The 17176-nt window shown below is 41.5% G+C and overlaps 1 protein-coding gene across 1 annotated transcript; it reads left to right on the top strand.

Moving 5' to 3' along the window:
* Window positions 1-1273: 1273 nt before the first annotated feature.
* On the top strand, window positions 1274-15851 carry sin3b (SIN3 transcription regulator family member B; the record flags this gene model as incomplete). Its single annotated transcript, XM_083888781.1, has 20 exons — window positions 1274-1384; window positions 3325-3431; window positions 4101-4254; window positions 5833-6198; window positions 6464-6619; window positions 7535-7663; window positions 7828-7917; window positions 8083-8201; window positions 8499-8712; window positions 9237-9353; window positions 9479-9717; window positions 9996-10179; window positions 11090-11443; window positions 11987-12272; window positions 12960-13129; window positions 13221-13394; window positions 14197-14289; window positions 14378-14472; window positions 15252-15450; window positions 15615-15851. The coding sequence occupies 20 exons, from the start codon at window positions 1274-1276 to the stop codon at window positions 15849-15851; spliced, it is 3594 nt and encodes a 1197-aa protein (XP_083744907.1).
* Between the last annotated feature and the right edge of the window lie 1325 nt (window positions 15852-17176).

The raw sequence follows: 17176 nt of genomic DNA, 5'->3' as shown, positions 1-17176 counted from the left end.
TGGAGGAATGCTTGGCGTAGTCTGTGTGGACTCTTGCCGACATTTGACTATGGAGAAATCACACGGATAGTATAACCCAGCCCTCAGGGAACTAAGATGGCCTTTACATACTAGAAAGAATGTCTTTTTTTCTTCTATTGTATATGGTAGGGTTCCTTTTCACAAAACACAAAATGCACACTCTGGCTGCTTGGTCCATTGTGGCTGCTGTAGAAACAGAATGATACAAGATGGTGGCCTTCACAAAGCAAGGCCCTTGCCTAAAATACATACAAAAGGCATATTCTATGGCTATAAACATGAAGCTATTTTATTTTATTTTACAGCAATTATACACTTATACAAACACAATTGAATTGCTGCCAAGACGCTCTCCTAAATGTTACATACTGGACCTTTAAAAGCCTTCTCAGACACTGTCAGAACTGTGGTGACCCCTTATTATAGTGCTGGGCCTGTCATAGAGAAAATATCAGTGAGTGGCACTGGTGGCCATACACGTTTAAGGTGATACATAAGGCAACAGTAACTCAGTACACACTCGTTACAACAATGTGTGCAAAAGACCATTTATGAACGTGCGTGTCAATCATTGAAGCAGACGAGCTACAGCAACAGAAGACCACGCCGAGTGCCACTGTTGAACTTTATTAGGTGTCCTGAGTACCTAATAAAGTGGCCGGTGAGTGTATGTTAGCTGTCGCCTTGCACGGAGTAACGTTGTTCCTTTGTAGCAGTGAAGGGGGAGTGGAGCAATCTGATTCTTGTGAACTCAGCTCCTCCCATCGTTGCGGCTGCGCACTTCAATTTTTCACGTTTTTTTTTTGCTTCTTCAATTTTTCACTCCTCTACTCTGGCTTCCGGACGCCGAGACAGACCGCTGCCGCCGAATTTAAAGAGACAGGCGATAGTTATTTTAAAAACGACAAACGGCAACCATTGTCCCCGTTTGCTTATTTCCCGACACTTCTCTCCTGTGCTTGTTTAATTCGCTGGCGATGTGGAATCAAAGTCAAAGCGAGTAGCAGCGCGGCTCTGTCAGCAGCCTTCACTCCGTCCTCCTCTGCGCTGACTGAGCCAACACTACTGTCCAGTCAGCCAGGCGAAGTAGGGCTGCTCGCTGGGCAGGCAGGCAGGCGGGCAGGCTGGCTGGCTTTTCCCGACCCAGAGGAGGAAGGTTTGTCGGCTAGCCAACAACAACTAACTGGAGGTAACAGCGACGCTTCCCTCTCAAGTTGTGTTCGCGGCTCTCGAGCCTCCTGCCGCCGGGATAATGGCGAAGATTCAGGCGCACAGCACCGCGAAGCAAATCAACCAAATTCAAGACAAGCCTTACGTTATAACACAAAAGCAAGTGCAGCAGCAGCACTTCCAGAAGCTGAAGGTAAGAAGACAACCGACACGACAAGAGAGGAGGGAAAAAGTCCCTCAGAGTCACAACCATTTTGTTTTTGTCGGATCATTGCACTGGATTTGAGGCTCTTTCCTCTTTCTCCTCTAACGTAGAGTAGTGAGAATGGAACGGCTGGCTAACGTTATTAGCTGGCTGGCCTGTTAAAAGTAATTCATCGCTAAATAGGCGAACGCTGACATTTAAGGTTAAACACAGAAGCTATTTTTCATGAATGATTGTGTGAAGTGACGTGGAGCGGTGCATTTTCTCATGCGCGATGTCAATAACACTCTCAAACACGAGCAAACGTTAACTCAAACCTTGGTTGTGGGAAGTTCCTCCTTGTTCGTCTTTTTTCAGCCACCCTGAACAAAGTGGGGGACGTCAGCCAGTCAGGCTAGCCAAGAACCCCACGGCTACTTCACTTCATTAGCAGCTTCATTACACATTGTCTTTGTTATCGCAGCGTTTGAACGCGCTCATACTATTTCTGCTAACACCACATATAGTCGGTGAGAAACCAGCAGTGACTAAAACGTCTTGAATAAACATGTACGTGGTTGTAGGTGCTCCAAGTGTTGTAGTGGAGTTATTATCGTCAGTGGGCTGGCTGTGGGCTAATGTTAGCTTCAGCCCTCTCTAGATGTGGATTATTTCTGACAATGCTTTGTGTGTGAACACGTCTTTTTTCTTTTAAACGCAGCCTGAACCGAGCTCGGATTGTTGTGATGAAAAAGCAAAAACATGCTCCAGCGAACAAAAAGCTGCTTGACGCCCGTTCGATTTATTTATTTATATAGTGATAGTTGCACAGCTTGTACGGCTTGTGCGGCTAACTAGTCCAATTGTTGATGAAGCACTTCAGTTGACAATGGGGCTGGACGATATGGCCAAAATGTCCTCGTGTTGAAATAAATAAATGCAAATGTTTCGGATCAGTCGATATCGATTATAATTATGATACATATCAAATGAGTAGAGATCGATATTTTTTGCTCCAAAGTGAAAGTTGAAGAAACCCAATTGATTGTGGTTTTAAAACTTCCTAATTGATAGAAAATGTCTAACTGTGAGGGGAAAACATTCAAAGTTACTTGCTAACACTCGCACACGTCCACTTCTTTAGGTATTGTGTGTACCTAATAAAGTGGCTGGTGAGGTCCTCTGCTGCTGTAGCCCATCAGCCTCAAGGCTCGGTATGTTTTGCATTCAGACATGGTCTCCTATATACCTCGGTTTAAACGATTGGTTTCTGTTGCCTCTCTATCATTTTTGAACCATTCTTCTCTGACCTCTGGCATCGACTAGGGGTTTTTCACCCAGACAACTGCCGCTCATTGGATATTTTCACTTTTTCAGACCACTCTCTGTAAACCCTAGAGATAGTTGTGTGTGGACAATCTCAATAGATCAGCAGTTTCTGAAACACTCAGCCTGCCTTGCACCAACAACTGTTCAAAACCTCCTGAATCACCTTTCTTTATCATTCTGATGTCCATTTTGAACTTCAGCAAGTTGTACTGACTATGTCCACATGCTGGAATACATCAAGACACTGCTATGTGATTCGCTGTTCACATATTTGTGTTAAGTAGTTGAACAGGTGTACCTAAAGAAGTGGCAGAGAAGTGTATATTTTTCTTGTATTATTATCCATCCATTGTTGACAACAGACAAAACAAACACTGTCATTTATACACCTGCACATGGAAAAAGGTTCTTTTTTGCTTTATATAATGGCACCGTTTGTGTGGTTATACTGTTTGTCTGTAGTATGTGCTGTAGTAGTGAGGTGCAGCGTGTTATTTGATGTGGAGACAAACAACCATCCTATTAAACATGATAACTGTGTGAGATCCCTTTTCAGCAACACAACCTAAGATGATACTATTGATCTGATTGTTTTGTTTTCCTCCCCTCTCTGTTTTTAGGTTGAAGATGCCTTGTCATATTTGGACCAAGTTAAGATTCGGTTTGCAAACGATCCTGGCATATACAACAAGTTTCTTGACATCATGAAGGAGTTTAAGTCGCAGAGGTATTTATGCAAACAAAGAACATTCACACATAGTACAGATATGTGTAGAAAGTGATGCTTCTACCTACCCTTCATCAATCCCAAGAGTACCAGAAGTTATTCACTTTTAGTTATGCATTTTTAATGAGATGGCCCTTGAGATAGTGGAGGTTGTGTGTGCAATTTGATTACTTTGCAAAACATCATCACCCAGGGATTAACTGCACATTTAGAGCTTTTATCAACAAGTAAGAAATTGCATACATTTCTTCTTAAACTGAAGAAACGCCCCTGCAAGCACAAACCTCCTCCAAAAAATACTATGCACAAATAGTCACTCCAGTTCACAAGGTTATAATTTGCCTTTTAAAAAATGAATCTGGATCTGTTTACTTATCATCCCCAAAATCATATTTTACTCCAGCCATAACTTGCCTACAAAAGTTCATTCAAATCCACCCTTTTTGAGTTATGCTGCTCAAAGTCATACAAACAGACAGGCACATGGTGGTGAATTATGCCTTGACTTGTATTGTTTTGAAACATGTAATTTATAGCTAGTAATTCAGTTGTGCTTCTTTGATTGAGAGGTCATTGTCGTTGTGCAGCATATGAGGCAGGAAGAGGCTATTTTTTGCTCTTGATAAGTTTATTGCTAAAATGTCTGTTTCTCTCTGTTCTCCTCAATAGCATCGACACACCAGGGGTGATAAACCGTGTGTCTCAACTCTTCTATGGACACCCAGACTTAGTGTTGGGCTTCAATGCCTTCCTACCGCCAGGGTATCGGATAGAGGTCCCCAAGAATGGGATGGCTTTTCTCCAATCACCGTTCTCTACACAGGTGAGATATTCTCCTCTCCTCTGAACTGGAATCATTCTCAAAACTAGTGTTTAATTTATATTTAAACAGACATAGCTTTTAGCAGGTCCCTTACTACAAATGTCTTGTCTTCACAAAACTCAACAGAATGTTTATTATTTAACTTAAGACCATTTATATCCTAAGTGGAAACAGGTAAACAAGTTATCAGAGGAAGCTGCTTCACATTTTTATTTTGTTACTTAAAAATACACAGACACACAAATGGTGAAGCCAAAAATGATTCTTGTATTTGTATTGTATTTACTTTTTTAACCTTTATTTAGAGAGATCAAGACCTATTTCACAAGGGTGACCTGGTCAAGAAAGGCAGCAGCATACAGCATAGTTAATTAAATCAGGGAGATAACAGTTACAAAGCAAACATTGAAATATAAAAGTACAAGTAAATAGACAAAGAAAGTTCAGGAGTTATGGTTGCAGTAACAATTTAAGAACACAGGCACTGTTCAATGGATTCCCACTGTTTGTCTTTAAGATAGAGCAGAAAGCTCCCAGTGTAATAAATGTTGCTGATTTAACTTTTTGACATCCTGTTCATATGCCATATGTAAATTCTATGGATGATCAGGGTCAGACAGTTTGATTTATATATACTCTTTTCTGCTATCTGACACTACAACTGATTGATGAAATATTTGATGTCCTGCAATTTATAACTGATGCCCCAAACAATTGACAATAAGTGAGGGAAAATGCACAAGCTAATTTTAGTTCTGTCAGTTTCACATGCAATACAAATCATTGGTTTTATTTCAAGTATTGGCAACCAATTAACTGCTACAAATCAAATCTGTGACCTTTTTCTTGTTTTGAAAGAGAGTGACATGACGAATGAGCACCACCAGGTGTGTTAAATCAAAACCATTTTGATTTGATGTGTTGAATTTAGAATTTTGTCACAGAATATGATTTTGGGTGTATCTTCTAGTAATAAAGTTTGCACATCCTCAGTTAAAAAAAAAAAAAAAAAGTATTTCTGTCTTTTTTGTGATTTTATGACAATTGAAAACAGCTTCTTGGGTGAACGCATTTCACTAATATTGCTGAAGATTGTATTTATAAAGTCTTTGGAAAATTCACCAGAAAAATGTGAAGCTTCTTAGTCTGAAATTTAAGGGAAACATAATCACTCTCTAATTACAGTCATGTTCACTTATGGACTTTTGGCCGTTTTGTTTGGTTTTATAAAATATCAGCGTGTAAGCTGAAATAAAATTTGACTGATTCTAAAAAGGTCTGCTGGTGAAGGAGATATGTCGTTTTAATTCATTTAGAGTTTTATCAGTCAGCGTAATATACAAGTTGTTGTAGATGAGAAATGTGAGTCTTATTCATGGAGTAATTATGTAAAGGGGAACAAGGGCATGGTTTAGGACACAACTCTCAAAGCTAGTTGTGTTCATGTATTTTTTTCTTGTACATTGCCCATCTCTTTCATTTACGTCTGTATTTACTAGCCATATTTCTTCTTTAAATCTTGAGTGCTCTTCTAATCATGTACTTCAACATCGTCCTACTGTCTTTTCATCTATGCAGGTATCTCCAGGCCAGCAGGGGAAGAGTCTCACCACCTCTGCGGTGCCTGCAACCTCAAGTAGTGCCTCTGCCACACACGTTGATGCTGGACCTGCCCGCACTAGTGAAGTCAAGGCTGCTTCATCAGAGTCCCTACCTTCCTCAACCTCAGCAGGACCTCCAGAGCCTCCCAGCAGACTTTCTCTTCCCCTGACGAGCAGAGAGAGTCAGAATCACGCCACCACCTCGTCGGTATCCCCGCCTGCTGCTGAAACGAGCCCAGTAGAGTTTGACAGTGCCATCAGCTATGTAAACAAAATCAAAAATCGCTTTCTGGATCACCCAGAGATCTACAGAGCCTTTCTAGAGATTCTTCATACATATCAGGTACTGCAGAGTGAAAATGTGATGATGGTTTTTAGGTATAATATATGAAATGTAGGTGTCAGATACTGAGTGGGTTGTCACAAACTGTTATTGTAGCGTTTCACCAAAATGGTGTGAATTCTTGTTTTGATTTAGAATGAATTCAAAGTTCATACTTACAGCATTACTGTCTAACGTCAATTTTCCACAGGGGATCACTCTTGAAGGTCACTGAATGTAATTTGCCTTGTTTTTGAAGTCTTTTTTTGTCACTACTACCCTTCAGAAAGAGCAGCTGGAGGTTAAGGAGAGTCGAGGCAGCAGGGGAAGCAGTGGGATGACGGAAGATGAGGTTTTTTCTAAAGTTGCCAGCCTCTTTAAGGGACAGGAAGATCTGCTCGCTGAGTTTGGACAATTCCTGCCTGATGCCAAGAGATCACTGGTAGGTCAAGCAACAAAAGAAAGACGGATAATGTTCCCCTTTCCAAACAACCAAAGCAAATACACAACAGGACTGAGGTTGCCCTCTCTCTAAGCAATTCAAGCAGTAGCTATTGCCATTTTGTATTTGTGCTACTGATCAGAAATGTTATGCTGACAATGTTTGTACTTAATAGTATAGTGCAAAACAATTATTTATTTAAGAGGGGTACCTTAAATTGCGTGAATCAATCATCACAGACCAGAAGTAATTGGAACAGAAATGATTTGATGCAATTTGACATAAACTAATTGGCCACAATGTGATTGTAATGATTCATTAGTAAGGCAGTTTGCAACATTAAGGCCTTTTACACCTTTTCAAATCGTTTTCTGTGATCAGATAGGGATCGGATATCTCTTCACCACATGCCTTTACACCTGGCATTAACATGCGTCTCTGCTGTCCACATCAATCCCCCCCCCTCCATCTTTGACAAGTGGAAAACTCACTACAGCAGAGGAGACAATGCAGTTTTGTCACTGCCGTCATGTTAGCTGTGCTCAGAGCCACCAAGGGTCTCCGCTTCACCCACAACAAGCAGAGATGCATCGGAGCACCTACACTTGTGCTCAGTGTGGCCACATTGTGTCTCCAACCACCACCTGAAGTGGTTTGACAGATCACATAACAATCCGTTCTCTGGTGTATTTACACCTGTACTTGCACATGTTCTGGTACTTTCCAATTGCAATCTGGTCACAAACAATGCTTGGTGTAAAGGAAGCCTAAGTGTATAAGCTGTTGCTGACATTTTATATAACAAATGGTTATTTGGGAATCAATTAAAAATAATAGTTTTTTGCACACCTATTCTAGTATAATGGTATGATATTACATTTTCCTGAACTTGTGTGTGCGCTCCTTGTCTTGTAGTTCACAGGGAGCTCGCTGACAGGGGGGAAGGAGCAGCTAAAGAGACCAGAAGAAGAGGACACAATATCTAAACAGAACAAAAAGAGGCCCAGACCCATCTTATTGCAGCACATGTCTCCACTGCTGAAGGTAAATTCTACCTACCATGAGCATAGTGCTAATAGACAAAAACATGGCAATGATCTCAAGGTTCTGCTCTTCACGCAGTTCCTTTAGCATCATCCCAAATACGTTATTTACAATATACATGTTTAAATGTGATCCTATTAAGTTATGCTTTCATTTGTGTATAGAAAAAAATGAAGTATTCCTGTACCAAAGATCAGTCCTTTGCTTCAGTTGGCAAACATGGAGTTTTAAGAGAATTCTCCTTCTTTGATAAGGTGAGGCATTATTTTCCTTTATTGTAATATTAGAGTTCCCTTTTCAACACCCTTTTCCTTTAACTCACTGACACTGCACCCCCCTTCTATTACAATCTAAACCTATTTTGTCAGGTCTTCTAATATGATAAGTTTAATTTCTTTGTCACCCCACCCATCATTCAGGTTCGTCGCCTGTTTAAAAGTCAGGAAGTGTATGAGAACTTCCTGCGCTGCATCGCCTTGTTTAACCAGGAAGTAGTTTCTGGAGCAGAACTGCTACAGCTTGTTACTCCTTTCCTGGGGTGAGTGGATGGAAAGATACATGTGTGAAATGAGTTGGTAAAATAAGAAAAGTTAAGAGCATCTGTTCTTGTTCAGGAGACTTTATGGTATAGCTGCATATTTAAGATTTTTTTTGGGGAAAACACTTTCAGGTACATTTAAGAGTTTCTGAAGTCGCATCCACATAGAACTGATACGTAGACTACTGTCAAAACATACTGCACAAATGTATAACCCAATTGCATCCTTACTTGCACAATGATTTTGTGAGCTGCTCTTCTGATTTATCTGTCATTTATGATTGCATCTCCATCCAGGAAGTTTCCCGAACTGTACGCACAGTTCAAGTCATTTCTGGGGGACAAAGAGCTCTCTCATGTTGTGTCAGGGCTGTCGGATCGCTACATGGAGGGGGGAGGGGGCAGGGAGGTGGATTATGCCTCCTGCAAGCGCCTGGGATCCAGCTACCGAGCACTCCCCAAGACCTACCAGCAACCTAAATGCAGTGGACGCACCGCCCTATGCAAGGAGGTACACCCACTTACATTTTTACTAAAAACACAGAAATATTGTGAGAGAAAAGTACATTATATGTATTCATAAGGGCTTACAAACATGATGGCTTGAACCATACACTGTTAGCATCCATCTTTTCAACATCAATAACTTTTGTTTGTGCAATGCTGCTTGTCTTGTATTTTATCGCCTCCTCCAGTTCAGTGGACTAGTGTGAAATCATTGGCAGGAATGTGCTTCATGTCGCCTTCGTGCTTGTGTTTTGTGCTCACTTATGATTATCAATATGTCAGTAATACAAACAAAACATTCCCCGTACAACTACTATGGGTCAAAAGCTCAAAGCAACCCTTCCATTGTTCAATGTTTTTTTTTTCTGTACTTTTTCTCATCAAAAATAATCACATAAAGTGGGTACCCACTTGACCACACCTTCTTCTGGCCAAAGGCTACAGTCAGGAATGTGGCTGAGGAAGTGAAGCAGTAGATGTATTTCAGTAGTAAATCAATGAGATTTCTGTCCATCTGTATGTATGTAGGTGTTGAATGACACCTGGGTGTCATTCCCCTCCTGGTCAGAGGATTCCACCTTCGTCAGCTCAAAGAAGACTCCATATGAGGAGCAGCTGCATCGCTGTGAGGATGAAAGATTTGAGGTACATGCATCATAACAATTCTGAGAGAATGCCACAAACTACTCATTTGTATCTGTTCTGACCCTGCTCTTTTGACACATGACACATCCTGTCTTTATGATTTGTCCTTAAATCTCCACTTGTAGTTGGATGTGGTTCTGGAGACAAACTTGGCCACTATCAGAGTGCTAGAGAGTGTCCAGAAGAAGCTGTCCCGTCTTTCACCAGAGGACCAAGAGAGATTCCGATTAGATGACTGCCTGGGGGGCACTTCTGAGGTCATCCAGCGCCGTGCTGTGTATCGGATTTATGGTGACAAAGCCCCCGAGATCATTGAGGGCCTGAAGCGGAGTCCTGCCACAGCTGTGCCAGTGGTACTCAAGAGGTAAGGGCACAGAATTAGATCAGAATTAAATACTAGCCAAAACCTCTGAAAAAAATGGTCTGCAGAACTAGGTACAAGGAAATATGATTTGAGATGACGGGCCCTTCTACTACAAATGGATTCTGTATTATTCAAGTTTCCTTTCATCGTGACACTGTAATTCACACAAATTAAAACTGCCAAGCAAGTGCAGTTCCTTACATATTTATATGACAAATCCATGAACATGGCTGTGATTTGTGATGCATCTGTATCAAACATTGTGTTATTATCAACAGATTGAAAGCCAAGGAAGACGAATGGAGAGAGGCACAACAAGGTTTCAATAAGATATGGAGGGAGCAGTATGAGAAGGCCTACCTGAAGTCCCTTGATCACCAAGGAGTCAACTTCAAACAGAATGACATGAAAGCTCTGAGGTCTAAGAGCCTTCTTAATGAGATCGAGAGTGTCTATGATGAGGTAAGACCTGTCTTTGTATCTACAGGCTTAACACCTGAGCCTATACAACAGGAAGTGATAATGTGGGCTGCCTGTAGTACAACTCTTGAGAAAATAATTTGTTTAATTAATTGTTAACAATCCAACACCCGTTTTTAACTTGAAAAACGACTCATTCACATATTCAAAGAAAGCGTTCAGACCCAGAGCTGAACAAACAAAAGCCAGACTTTAAATAAATTAACATCTTTCTGGTGATCAGGGATGTGTGATAATCAAGATGATAGACATTATTTATTAAATGAATCTTTTCCCTTATTTGTTTTTTTTTTTTTTTTAAAGTTGAGCTCGCTTGACGTGACAAATCAGTTTACATAACAAGAATCTGAAGTTTGATTTATCTACAGTTTAACTGTTGATACCTGATCTGATGCACCACCATGTGATATGGCTCAATGCTGCAGAGCAAGTATGAAAGAAAACAGAGCCGTTAAGCTGTTGGTAGCGAAAATATCAGAAGTTTCATGATATTGAGATATTGCTATAACGGTAGCAGTGTACGATTATGGTGGATTAATCCAGTGCTGGTGCTACTAAGAATGAAAGAATGCTTCTACTCTACATTACACAAGACCACTGGTGATTCCTGTGCTTTCTGTCTCAATAACAAGGATTACAAGAGCTTTATTGTCATTATACAGTACAGGTACCATACAACGAAATATCGTTTGAAACTTTGTACTCTATGTAATTAAAAAAAAAAAGAACTAATATATAGGAACAGTATGATGGAAGTTTTTAGTTGACTTTTTCAAACTGTGGTCCACCTTGAAACTAACCCATACTTGGAATTAGTGATGTTCACATATTTAACTTTAACAAAGTCCTTCTAAACTTCCCTCATGAATACATATATTTGTGTGTTTTTCAGCGTCAGGAGCAGAGCACAGAGGAAAGCGGAGTTGGCCAGCAGGGACGTAATGGTTCTGGTGTAGCCCCTGCCAGTGAGCCTCACATGGTTTTTACATACGAGGACAAACAGATTTTGGAGGACGCTGCCTCACTTATCATCTATCATGTTAAACGTCAACCTACCATCCACAAAGATGACAAAGACCACATCAAGCGCATCATCCAGCACTTTGTCCCCGACCTGTTCTTCTCCCGCCGTGGCGAGCTCAGTGATACTGAAGACTGGACAGATGAGGAGGTTGAGCCTGAGGAGCCAGGAGAGAGAGCAGACAGAATCGACAGAGCAGACCGAGACAGGGCTGACAGAGACGGGGCAGACAGAGACAGAGCAGAAAGAGAGAGGGCAGACGGAGACAGAGCAGACAGAGACAGAGCAGACAGAGACAGAGCAGACAGAGACAGAGCAGACAGAGACAGAGCAGACAGAGACAGAGCAGACAGAGACAGAGCAGACAGAGACAGAGCAGACAGAGAGAGAGCAGACAGAGCAGACAGAGACAGAGCAGACAGAGTACGAGCAGACAGAGAGAGGGCAGAAAAAGCAGACAGAGACAGAGCAGACAGAGCAGACAGAGAGAGGGCAGACAGAGGTAGAGCAGTAGCTGCAGCAGCAGGAGGAAATGGAAGTTCTAGTAACATCGCAGGAGCAGTAGCAGCAGCCACAGGTAGTCAGGCACAAACCCAGCCCGATCAGACTCCAACCCAGACCCATCCCCAGCAGCAGCTCAATGGCGAGTCCAGGCGAAGGCGATGCAGCCCATCCCAACCTGCAGAAACGGAGACCTCCACCAGCTCTTGTAGCATGAGTCAGCCTGCAGGGACTGCCGCATCCACCCCAGGATCTGCTCCTATTGAGACAGGTTCAGTTGCAGTAGGTGAGAAAGTGGACCTCCGCGACCCGGAAGCAGAGCACCAGAAGGAGCTGGACGGTGTCTACAACCTTTTTTTTGTCAACAACAACTGGTATTTCTTCTTGCGGCTGCACCAGACTCTGTGTACACGGCTGCTGCGGGTTTACCGACAAGCTGAGCGGCAGCTGCTGGATCACCGAGCTGAGCAGAGCAGAGAGAGGTTGCTGGTGGCAGAGGGACGGAGAGAAAAAGCATGTGACCTCGCAATGGAGCTTCGCCTCAAACAGCCCAGTAAGTTCAACCACTGTCTGTCATGGAAATTATATAATAGCAGGTTGTAGGAACTTAATTTGAGTTTTGTCTTATCTGACTAAACAGCAGAAGTATTGTGTTTATTTTAGCACATTGGCTCTAGGCAAAAAGCTTGAATTAGCTTTTATTAATTATCACTGGTTCAGAACAGTTTTCCAGTGTCAGCTCTTCTGAATTATGAATTATGCCTGGAATCGTGGTTGCCTTATCAGCATTTGAAATGGCACACTGTCATGTTCTGAGCCAAATTGTAAATCAAGGTCATTCGAGTCATTTTAAAAATGAGCGTGCTGAATACATGCAATCGATTTCAGATCAGCTATTATTCTAAACTGTTTGCCCCAGATAAAACAACATTGTTTCTCTGTAAGATGGTTTGGCATCATAATGTTATTTTGAGTATTTGTTTAGTGACCAGCAGCTGAAAAACCAAACATATTTGATTTATGGTATTTTAATATGTGGCAAGGAAACTTGCGCTTTGGAACCTGGAACCACAAAATGTTTGTTCTCTCCTGCAAATATCAGACAGGTGTTTTAATTATTTATATCCACATGTCGTCCCCTTTTCTTTTTGGAATATGTACTTTATTTATGCTACAGGGTGTCTCCACACTGACTCTTTCTATAGCTCCATTAATCGTTGACATCCATTTTCTTCCACAGGTGAGGTGGAGTTAGAGGAGTATTACCCAGCCTTCCTGGACATGGTGCGCAGTCTGCTGGATGGTAATTTGGACTCCACACAGTATGAAGACACACTGAGAGAGATGTTCACCATCCATGCCTACATCGGCTTTACCATTGACAAGGTCATCCACAACATCATTCGGCAGGTTAGTAAGATTTGACCCTTTTTTTCCCAATGTCTTCTTCGACATTTCCCTTCTGCTGCTGTTTCTCACTGTCCTAATTCGTATCCCTCAGCTGCAGCACCTGGTGAGCGACGAGGTTTGTCTGCAGGTGGTTGATCTTTACCTTGCTGAGAGGAAGCGCGGGGCAGCAGGAGGGAACCTTTCCTCACAGTGTGTCAGAGCTGCTTGGGAGACGAGCTACCAGTGGAAATCTGAGCGAGTCATGGCCGAGGAGAATTGTTTCAAGGTGAGCGTTAATTCCTGGTGAATGTAGAACTAAATTTTATATTTGGCCCTGACATTTTGCTGTTGTTTGAAGAATATCCTTGGCTATGATCCACCATTTTCTCTGCAGTTCATACAGTGTACACAGTTAGAGGTCAGTTAGAGGATGCTAGCATTTCTCACAATATTTTATGTTTCAATAAAAGCAAAGCACAAGACTAATAACGGTTTCACGGTTTCAGGAATAACAATGTTGGGTTTTAGAAAATGGCAGGTGCTTTACTTTTTCATGTTAGAACTCATTCTCTTTTTATTTTCTGAAGATGATTAATGCTGTAGACATTTACTTAAAGGTCCCATATTATGCTAAATCAACTTTCCGCACTCATTGGGACATCCCAATACCCAAAACACACGAGAGTGCAGGCGAGGGCAATGGCAACCGAAAACTGGAAGTCCGCCAAAAGTTTTATTCTTGGCTCCACAGTGCAGCACAGATATACACAAACTTCGTGGTGGATACATCTTTTTCCGAATGCTAACTGCTGTTAGCTCCCAGTAGCCTCTGTGGCTGATGTCATTTCCTGTCCCTTAAGTTTCGTTTTACATTTTTCATGTCCCAGACCTGTTCATTAGGACACCAGGGAACTAGTTTAACTTGGAAAAATAGGGTATAATATGGGACCTGATCTGTGAGTAATGTGTGACATGAAAGTGAAACTTGTTATACAGTCAGATGAACAGGATTCTTTACTGTCTTGTGAGTCAAATGTGCTACAGTGTGTTGTTTGTAGTGTCTTATTTTTTTGCTTTTGTATCGTCAGGTAATGTTTGCCCAAAACAAAGGTCATGTGACAATGGCCGTTGAGCTGCTGGACACTGAGGAGGCCCAGGCTGATGACCCGTTGGATGTACAGGTAAACATGTTTACAAACTGTAAATAACTTTTTTTCTGACTGCCAGCTTGAAATGAATGATCTAATTGATGGAACTTTGCTCCCTCAGTGCCTGTCGAGTTACATGGAGCAGTTTGTAGGAACAGAGTCCAGTCTGTGTTCACAAGCAGACGGCTACTTCTTCAAGCCTGTGTTTCTGCCCAGGTATGACAGCTTTACATTAATGATTGTGTGTGTCGGTGAATGTGTAGATCAGAGCAAATATTTTTCTCATTTTGAGTTGTACATAAAACACCCCTGCACTTATTATGCCCATTTGTAAATGATTTTGTTGGTTTATGGTAATTGAATTTTCAACAGAGCTCAGTGAAAGTTTGATGAAACGTTTTACAATTTTAATTTTCTTCTACATGTCTACAGGATGTGAATTTGACCGCATATGTGACAACCATGTGGTTGAATCCACATTTATCACCATTTGAAGATAAATTCCATAATATATATGCTATAAATAGGCTTATTAGTGGATGTGGTGTAAAGTGAATCCCTCGTCCCCCTATAGATCAGCTCACCACAGTATGATTTGGAAAGGTAAACCCTGTTTTGGCTTGGGATAAAAACACGACATCATACCAGCGTGACATAGTGTAGCACATCAATGACACTGATGTTATTTTTTAAAAAGAAACTAAAACAACCTTGAATTCTCACAAAATAATGCTTGGTCTTTCTCCCCATTCCATTTCTGTTATTGCCCAGAAGTGACAGTTCTGTTGTCCAAATGGCATGCTGCAGTGTGTCTAGCTTCACCCTGGCCTATAGGTGCCACACCTCTGTGCTAAGTTCCACAGCAAAAATGTACAGTACCAGAAAATGGGACAGTACCGACTAGTACCACTTCACTTCAGTGTTGTCAGATGAACAGTGTATTAAAATAATTGAAATGATCTGATAAACATCTCATCATGTATCTATTTGTGCAGGAACCTGCGGCGTTTCCGTCGCTGGCAGGTGCGGCAGGTGGAGGCGATGCGCTGCAGGAGAGAGTGGCACCGCAAACTGGGTGTGGAAAACGCTGGGAGTTTGGACTGCCGCTTCAAACTCAACACTCACAAGATGGTGTTTGTCATGAACTCTGAGGATTACATGTACCGCAGAGGAGCACTGGTCAAGGCCAGGAAGGTACTGGGAGTCTGCATTCATTTATTTTATATTAATCTACGTTTTGAAAATGTATGAAACTGCTTCCTGGTGCTTATGGGTGTCATTTGAAAAGTCATTTTGCGTTTCTGTAAATCCTGTTGAGTCTCCAATAGCTCTGAGAATATGTTTTTCTTTCTCCACAGTCACAGCACAGAGTGGCAGCGAGCCAGCACGACCGCTTTGACAAGTGGCACCAGGGCTGGCTGGCCAATCACGTTACAGCCTCCGCTGAACGCTCGGTGCAGAACTGGCTGATGGGAGAGGAGGAGGAGGACATGATCCCCTGCAAGACGGTCTGCCTGTCCATTGAGGTAAAGGGGCAAATGGTCAACAGATACCAAGTTCATTACAGTGGTAGCAAAGCCCCGGCTTCACCATAGATGTATGCCCCCCCTTGGAGACGGACATGCATTACAAACACACGCAGGCAAATGCATGGACTTAAAGGACATTCATACACTAAACACAGACGTATACAGCTGCAGTTACACTTGTCCACCTCCCTCCACAACATGTCATTCCCTCGTTTTCAATCATGAATGAAGAAACTAGCAGAAAAACACGGGGAGGCTGTGAATGGGTGCACAGTGAGAGGGACGATGATGTGGAGCAAAGGACCAACACAGACAGTGCAGTTATCAGTGAGTGTGACCCTGATTAACAGGGATGAGCTGGACACGGACAGCACAAACAGATCATCATCCTTATCATTCTGGCTTCTCTGGTGGCGCAAAAGCAACAAGAACGGTTGTTCTGACTGATGGACAGAGATGGATGATCAGGTGAGAGGTTATGAGATAATGAAATATGTTTCAGAAATGTGAATGTCTGTTTTTCTTTTTTCTTTTTTAAGTCAAGTGTAGTTTTTAGCTTCTAAAGCCAGAGAGCCTTTTGCCTGTTTGTTGATTTATGTGTGTTTATATGGAGAGATAATGGTAAACGTGTGTATGTATGTGTATCATGCTCTTCATTTTGTCTGTTAGTATGCCCAGTACAGGCTCAACTCTAGTAATTGCATCATTACTGTATGTGCATACATATGTATATATTTATATACATATACATATATATATATATATATATATATATATATATATGTATACACGCACACACACAACAGGGATCCTGTATTTTTATATATGCATCTACTTGAGTTGATGGATACATCTGAAGATCATTTGGTTCTTTACCGTGTTTGCCGTCAGCCAACTCTTGATGTTTGCAGTTCTTCTTTTTTTTTTTGTATCTTTTTCATTTTTTTGTGTTGTGGCGAAACAAGTTATCACCGGGGTAATGAGGAGTCCTTAAAATTTAATTGATTTAATATTGATGAAGCAGTCAATTTATGTATCATATTCATGATTTCACCAAATGTTTACTTTGCATTGTCTTTTTTTGCATACTGACATTGAAAATAAAAACAGAATATCAGTGTTAAAATAGAATGTATAACATTTATCCTGTATCAGTTATCATAAAATAAACAACCTAGTTGTGACCTTCTTAGATGTCGACTCCCAGGTTGTTGCTGTTTTTTTTAGAAACTGGACTCGCAGTTGAACTGCTGCTCCCTTACCCGATACTTCAGTTTTGTGGAGTAGATAACGAAACAGTTGGTGAGTCAAAAAATGTGAAATCATTGTTTTCAAACTTACCGTAGTTCAGGTCATAACATGACACTTTTGATGGCACAGATGTTGAAAAT

The sequence above is a fragment of the Microchirus variegatus genome, assembly GCF_963457635.1.
Source record: "Microchirus variegatus genome assembly, chromosome: 4".
Taxonomy (NCBI): Eukaryota; Metazoa; Chordata; class Actinopteri; order Pleuronectiformes; family Soleidae; genus Microchirus; species Microchirus variegatus.
The sequence above is the reverse complement of the archived record's forward strand: the minus strand, read 5'-3'. Positions and strand labels throughout refer to the sequence as shown.